Source organism: Halyomorpha halys, unplaced genomic scaffold (genome assembly GCF_000696795.3).
Source record: "Halyomorpha halys isolate HHAL.00 unplaced genomic scaffold, Hhal_1.1 Scaffold28.1, whole genome shotgun sequence".
NCBI lineage: Eukaryota > Metazoa > Arthropoda > Insecta > Hemiptera > Pentatomidae > Halyomorpha > Halyomorpha halys.
Genome location: NW_027110130.1, coordinates 710,835 through 718,878, shown reverse-complemented (window position 1 = coordinate 718,878; position 8,044 = coordinate 710,835). Strand labels below are relative to the sequence as shown.

Below are 8,044 nucleotides of genomic sequence, written 5' to 3'. Positions count from 1 at the left end.
GTTTTTAAAAACTTATCTACGAGATATTATGAGCTTTATTATTGCCTCATCTCAAAAGAATTTAATTATAATAACATCAATATTTTAAAACTACATTTTAATACGAATTACAAATACAATAGTAGATCTATTTATACGAGAACTTTGTTATACTTGTAAAATAAAAAATGGACAGAATTATTATATTTCTTATTCAGTTAAAATTTGTCATAGCTTAGTTAAATCTAAAGATAAAACATTTTCTGGAAACTGAATTTAAAATTATAAAAATGTATTCATTTCTTTAATGGATGAAAGCCGTCTTATGTAAATAATTTACTGAATGGTTTTATGAAATGATAGATATAATTTTGGCTTAAACATTAAAATTAAATGACAAATAAAGCATGTAACAATTTTATTTATAAGTGAATTAGTTGTAAAAACAATAGCCACGGAGGCGGTAAATAAAGGTACACAAAATAGCAGAAAAAATATTTATTAGATTATTATTATTTATTTGGTTACAAATAAATATTATTCACTATTGGCCACAATTTATTTGTTTACTAATACTATTTACTATTGGCTACTAATTATTTATTTTGTTACTAATATATATTTTTTTCTATTTTGTTCACTGTTTCTTGACTGACAAACTGACCATCATCATACAGTCAACTAATAATCTTAAGTGAAAGTAAAAAGTTCTATTTATAGAAAATATTTTATTTGAAAATATAATTTATGCTGTTAATCCTTATAAACTGAATGAAGTAATTAAAGAAAAAAAACTTCTGTATTTAAGAAAAGTACCTACAAAATTATCCATCTATTCCCTAAAATAATAATTAGATTTATGTAAAGTACCGACATTTTTTAAAAGATACATTAACTAAATTTATAAAATTAAGAAAACCAATAGTTATTGTTGGTATACAAATATTTTCTACTATAAAAAAAATAACAATAACATCATCAATATTTCTATAGAAAAGATTAAGCTCTTAGCTACTCAGATTAATACTTAATAATTTATTAAATGATATGAAAAATAATTCTATTTATTTATTTTAATTTTTGGTCTATCTCTCTGTTTTAATGTTACAATTTCCTTTTACATCATGTGCACTTTTAAAAATATCATACCAGTTATTCTGTTTCTGTGTTCAAAATATTTTATTTTTTTTTTAAGTATTCTAATTGTAATTTTTTTACATTTATGTTATGCAATATGATAAATAAAAATGTAAACCTTATATATTATGTCATTTCCAATGGAAAACAAAGAGCATGAGAAATAAATAATATGAAAAGTTTAATGTTCATGGCCTGTGAAGAATTTATTTTTCGTACTCTTCATTAAAATAGAATTAGAGCTTCATACATATATAATACATAAAATGTATTATATATCCATCACTGAGTATGAAGAAATATACTATACTCTATTTAATAGATAAATATGTGGTTCTATTCAATGAATTTTTAAGTAATATTTTATAACTAATGTTAATAGACACTCATGAAATAGTAATAGATGGTTTTTCAATATAAAAATGAACTAAGTTAGAAGTCCTTTGGTTTTTACTTCCTGATTAAGGAATGACTGACAATTTTAGTCTAAAGCAAGAGTATGTTGAACATTTATGAAAGAAGAAATAATTGTTTAATACTGTGACAAAACAAATTTTCTAAAAATGAATTGTTTATGCATCAAAATATCAGAAGAGGATTGAATAATAATGTTCCAATATAAAACATATTTATTTATTAACTGTACAAAAATAAGTATACATTATTTACAATTATTTAAATTTATAATGAAGTTGTTTTCACTTTATGCTAAAAGCCTCAAGTAATATTGCAGCATAGGGGCAAGTGTTACAAGTATCACAGAGCCATAACTAATTCTTTCTGAGCCATTACACAAGTCACCTTCACAGAAACACATAAAAACTTTTTCATGATTCCAAAGAGTTGGGGCACATCTTTCTTCATTATCAGCAGGGCCTCTTTGTAAGCAAACCCTTTCAGTAGCTGATCCATATTCTACAGAAAAATGAAATATAATTTAATATGGTAATATTCCTTCTCTGATATAATTATATAAATAAATAAATTTAATGAAACAAACCTTCATCTTTGAATGAATTAGTTCCTCTATCAAGTATCTTTGCACACCAACCAGATGTACAAGGGACAGCTTCCACTCCTTGTACAACCTCTAAAGCAGAAGCATTGTTGTATTGAAATGGATCTTTACAACTTCCTAGTTCACCACGCGATCTGCATTTGAAACATTTTGTGAAGGATCCTAATATGTTAGAAAAAAAAAATAATAATTAAAAACAATCACAGAAAACAAAAATAATCACGCAAATTCAAACTAATTCCTTTAAATCACCTTGAGAAATGTCTAATAAACATATAAAAATAACAAAAACTGCACTAATTTTTGGTTTCACATCGGTGGTCAATATCTTCATCTTACTGGACGAAAGCAAAACTGCCTAACGGGAACTGAAGATAGGAAGGGAGAAAGGAGTGACTGGAAGAGTGGGGTGTCCAGAAAGGTCACACTCCTGTTCCTTGACTTTATCCTTAGGAATTCCGACTTCGTACAATAAGGAAGCCTTAACTTATGCGTACTTTCAACTATGTCGATATATCCCAAGCTTTCAAATAACGGTACAGACATGATTAAATTCAATACTAAACATATAGTCTTGATTTATCTATTATTGACGCATGTATAAATATAAATACGTATCATCACAGTATAAATTTCTCACCGGCTGTTCATCTCAAACTGCCGAATTATATGCCATCTTAGGAGTCCTCAAATACATTAATCAATCCACAGAATATAATTTTTAGTCCAGTAGATAATTAAAAAAATTATACAGGAGGAATTGGACAGCATTATGTGGACATAATAAATAAAATACATTTTTGAAACAATAGTAATTAGTAAAGTAACAAATTAAAATCAATACATATTGGAAGAACATCGTTGACCGTATGAAGTAGATTATAGGAAGATAGCCCAAGTGGTGGTCAATAAAGCTATCAAAATAGTAGAAGAAAACTATTTAAACTACCATCAGTCAGAAAAAGGGACTCATCAATAGTATTACATTTTACGTAGAGATGGTCGGGGGGGGGGGAGGGGAGGGGGGGGTCAGAAAAAAACAGAAATAAACAAAAAATTATTTATTCATGCCGACGTTTCGATCTGAGTTTCAGGTTTTCATCAGCGAGTTCTCAGCAGAGATTCTGACTAAAGTTAGGTCGAAGCGTTGGCGGGTTTAAATAATTTATTTTATTTTTTTTTTTGCTAAATGTTCAAGAGGTTCCCGGGAAGGCTATAGACTATTCCGATTTTATCAGTAAAAAAAAAGTTATTAACAAAGTTCAGCATTTTTTGCGTGTAGTTCAGGAAGTATACATTTTTTTCATGGTTATTATATACTAATCGATTTATCTCTTTATGAAGAAAAAGAAAAAAATATTACTGATTTTATTAAATGATGACAAAAACAACATAAAGGGGATTTCAATGATGAGGCAAGAACAAAAATTGTTTTATGAATAAGCAAATCATATTCGTTCCTAAATCGTCTGAAACCTTTAAATACTATTTTTCAAAGATATTAAAAACTAGAAAATTTTCATCTTGAATCATATGGAGGATTGTTTTTTCTTTTGCTGCCCAACCGTTGGTTAATATAACCGTTGGAAAGTTTAATGTATTAGTACAAGAGCCCAAGAGGAGAAAAAAGGCAGTTATCGCACTCCAATTTTTGATTACTTTAATGAAAACTATGTATAATTAATAGTCAAAATTGATGAGTCTGCCAAGTATAAGTAGGGGAATAAAAAATGGCGGCTGTTTAAAAACCTTTAAAAAAAATTTTTTTCATTCGGAGCTCTTTATCTTAAAACCTACCAATAACAATAGAAAATCTAAGAGAACATAATTTAAAGAAGAGTAAATTTAGTAATAGGAGTAATAGTTTACATGAAATTTGCTAAAATAAATTGATTTATAGTTGTTCGGACAAATTTTCATTTGTCAAATTCATATTCATATGTGAATATCATAAAAACTACTACCCCTACAAAGATAAGTGTCATAAACTACTTTATAGTAAGCTAAATTTCCTTTATTTTGAGTGTTGGCAGATACATGTTCGTCTTATGGATCTAGAGATACATTTTTTCAAAAACCCAACATTTTATACGAACAACTAGAAATTAACATTTTATGAGTTTATTATGTCAAATATCATAAAAACTACTATTCCTACAAAGAAAAACATAATTAACTATTTTGTAGTAAATTTAACTAGCTTTAATTTGAGCGCTGGCAGACATCTGTACGTCCAATGGTTTCTAAAATGAAGTTTTTTATTAATCAAACTTAATTTCCGAACAACTATAAATCAATTTATTTTATCAAATATTATGAAAACTACTATTCCTACGAAGGTAAAGGTCATAAACCTCTTTATAGTCCATTAAACTAGCTTTAATTTGAGTGCTAATAGACATCTGTATGTCACATAGTTCCTGAGATATAGAATTCTCAAAATACATTAACTAACTATTAATCTTTCAGTAGGTTTTTAAGAAATTTTGCTTTTTAAAAAGCTATATCTCGAGAACTATTGGACGTAAATAGCTCTTTTAGGGCTAATATTTCAGAAAATTTACTCTTCTTTAAATAATTTACTCTTAAATTTTCTAGTGTTGTTGGTAGTTTTTAAGATGTTCAAGAGCTCCAAATGAAAATTAGTGTTTTGAATCAGCCGCCATTTTTTATTCCTCCTACCTATACTTGGCAGACTTATCAATTTTGACTAGTAATTATACCTAGTTTTGATTAAAGTAATCAAAAATTGGTGTGAGATAACTGCCTTTTTTTCTTCCCGGCTCTTGTACTATATGGATCTGTTAACATTTAAATACCATTTTTCAAAGAAATTTTTAAATTTAATTTATTAGTTTTTTTTCTCTTTTGGTTAATTGTTCATAACTTCTATACTTTTAATCTAATTCCTACGTTAATAAAACCGTTAGAAATCTGAATGTCTTATTGGAAGATTATTGATTGACCGTGTGTATAGTTGAATGGAATATGGTCCGGGTGCGGTAAAAAAAAAACTCAAATAGTAGAATTATACTATTTCTTCTCTTATCTATCTGTTACTATTACCTTTTTCATTTACTATTTATAACCTTTAATTTTTCTTATTATATCTTACGTTTTTACATTTTATACCCCTGTTACTTTACACTTATGTTTTTCCTTTTTGTAACTATAGTGTTTGTATCTTTTTTAGCCCTGCCGATGCCCTGCAACGTGGGGCGAAACGTTGGCTCAATAAAATAGTATACTTCTACTATTTGAGTTTGTTTTTTTTACCGCACCCGGACCATATTCCATTCATCTGAATGTCTTATCTTTTCTTTTACCTCCATTTAGATTTAATGCCGTTAATAAGGGCTAAATATTGGTTTGCTAAGCTTAGCCGGGTCTGAGTAAAATAAAAAATTGCAGGGTGATCGCTGAAAACATGTTTATATAATGGAACTTTTTAAACATTTTATTTCTACGGTTCTAATTTGTGAAGTTAGATCTGGTTTGTGCTCATTGGTGCAGTTTATTGAGCCCTACATCACTTCCAAGTTTCGAGTAGATTGCTCGAGTTGTGTGGAAGTTATTTCTATCTTTTACTATATATTTTTATTATATAATATTATTTACCACTATAAACTAAATAGATATAATAAGCAGTTGATTCAATCATTAATCCATTGTGTAAATAACCAAAAAAAATAATATTTCTTTCGAAGCTCAATCTTTGAAATTATCAACACTAAACAACCGAATAGAACATCACTTAAAGAAGAGTAAATTTGCTAAAATATTGCTATTTACGTTCAATATTTCCCAAGATATAGTTTTTAAAAAAAGTATTTCATAAAAATGTACTGAAAAATCAGTCGTTAGTGAATTTATTTTGAGAAAACTATATCTCAAAAACCATTTGACGTACAGATGTCTATTAGCACTCAAGTTAAAGCTAGTTTACTGTAATATAAAATAGTTCATGACGTTTATCTTCGTAGGAGTAGTAGTTATAATATTCGACTAAGTGAGTTCATTAAACTTTGATTTCTAGCTGTTCGGAAAAAAATTTTGACTTATGAAAAAATATATCTCAGTAACCATTAGATGTAAAGATGTCTGCTAGCACTCAAATTAAATCTTTTATTCCCCTTAAGTATACTTTAATTTTGACTAGTAATTATAAATAATTTTCATTAAAGTAATACAAATTCGGCTCTAGCACTATAGGGTTTTCGATAGCACACGCTCGTTTCGGTTTAATGCTACTTTTGGAGTTTTCTTTGATATAGGGACCATTTAATATGTTTTCAAGGGTCTTATTTTAAAATTGGATCTTTTACGGCGTGAGCACATTTCACATTAGTGTTATTTTTGCAGCTTTTTTTTGTTTAAATAATTAAATTATACATTTTTGTATGTTTATAAACTAAATAGATATAATAAGCAATTAATTTAATCATTAATCAAATGAGTAAATAAACATAATAATGTACGTTTAATTTTAACTAAATATATTAATTTATATAAAACTTTCAATTTTTCTCAATTAATCTAAACAAATCGCCAACTCTAGCAGCAATAGTAAAGCATAAGAATAAAACTTAAAATCTAACATTGGATTTATTAAAATACATATACTCTGCCAAGTATAGCTTTAGCAGTTAGTATAGATTTTTAGGTACATTACCTACCTACATTTAAAGGTATAAAAAAACAAACCTTATCATATTTATTTTTTAATAAATGTGATTGGCCATTTAAAAAAGAAATTGGAGAAGCCCTGCTTTAAACATATATTTAAAGAAAAATACTTGTACATATATGTAAGAAAAAGTATTGGAAAAACTTTGATTAAATTAATACTGGGTCGTCAGCATTAATTTAATCTCCAAATTTGGACCAAATCGGAAGATTTGTTTTGGAAATATATGTCCCGAAAAAAATTAAATATTGGATTAATGGTTCAATAGACTATAAATTTAACATCTACCAGACAGATAGAAAAGAAACCAAATTTGTTTCTAAGTAACTAAAACGTTGAGTGCCAGTGAAAATTTTGGATTGTGTTTAGACATTGTGTTTTTATGTATCACCTTCGGTAGTGAGGAAGCAGAAATTAATGAAGTATTAAAATCAAACTTCCAGGTTCATTCGGTGCATTAGCTTGAATAATTAATTATCTGTAATGACATTACATACATCATTAATTTGATATAATGATGGTTTGTTTCCAGAACTAATATCTTTAACTCTAATTGCAATTATTAACATATAATTTCTACTCATTATTCTAAAGAAATAAATTGATCATTACAACTTTTATTGTATTAAAAAAAATAGTTTTATATTTAAATGTAGTAATAACTATAACTAATTAATGCAATACTACTATGTTAAAGATTTGAAATAGTATTTTCAAAATTGACAACGGAAAATAATAATTTTGAATACAAAGCTTTACTTACATAAAATAATTGCTGGTGATTACGGAAGGAAATAGTTTTTGTTTAATGGAGTTAATTGTATTTTTTATGACAAAATATATAGTAAATACACATACATAGACTTTGTTCATTAAGTATAATTTATTTTATTTTTTTTAGTAGTGTCCTATGCACTATGTGTGTTGATTCCGATTCACACTTGTTGGGTTCTACCTATCTTCAATATTTAACTTATTTCTAAGGATTCAAATTTTGCATTATTATTTTTTGTTTTTAAGGGAAAGCCCTCAATTACTTTTCACTTCTTTAATTAATCAATGACGATATTTTGGACCAGGATATATTGTATCCATTATATCCAGGTTATTATATATTATAGACCTGTACCATCTAGTCCAATCTATAATATATTAGAAAAAAAAATAAACTTCATCGACCCCTTACATTGGCAGTGAAACCGTAAGATACTTAGGAATTCACC

General features: G+C 27.1%; 1 protein-coding gene across 1 annotated transcript; it reads right to left on the bottom strand.

Annotated features, from left to right (window-relative positions):
• Nucleotides 1–1,727: 1,727 nt before the first annotated feature.
• rtv (QVR superfamily protein rtv) lies at nucleotides 1,728–2,543 on the bottom strand. Its single transcript, XM_014425183.3, has 3 exons — nucleotides 2,387–2,543; nucleotides 2,117–2,296; nucleotides 1,728–2,031 (listed from the first exon to the last, which is right to left on the bottom strand). The coding sequence occupies exons 1-3, from the start codon at nucleotides 2,466–2,468 to the stop codon at nucleotides 1,820–1,822; spliced, it is 474 nt and encodes a 157-aa protein (XP_014280669.1). The 5' UTR covers nucleotides 2,469–2,543; the 3' UTR covers nucleotides 1,728–1,819.
• Nucleotides 2,544–8,044: the final 5,501 nt, after the last annotated feature.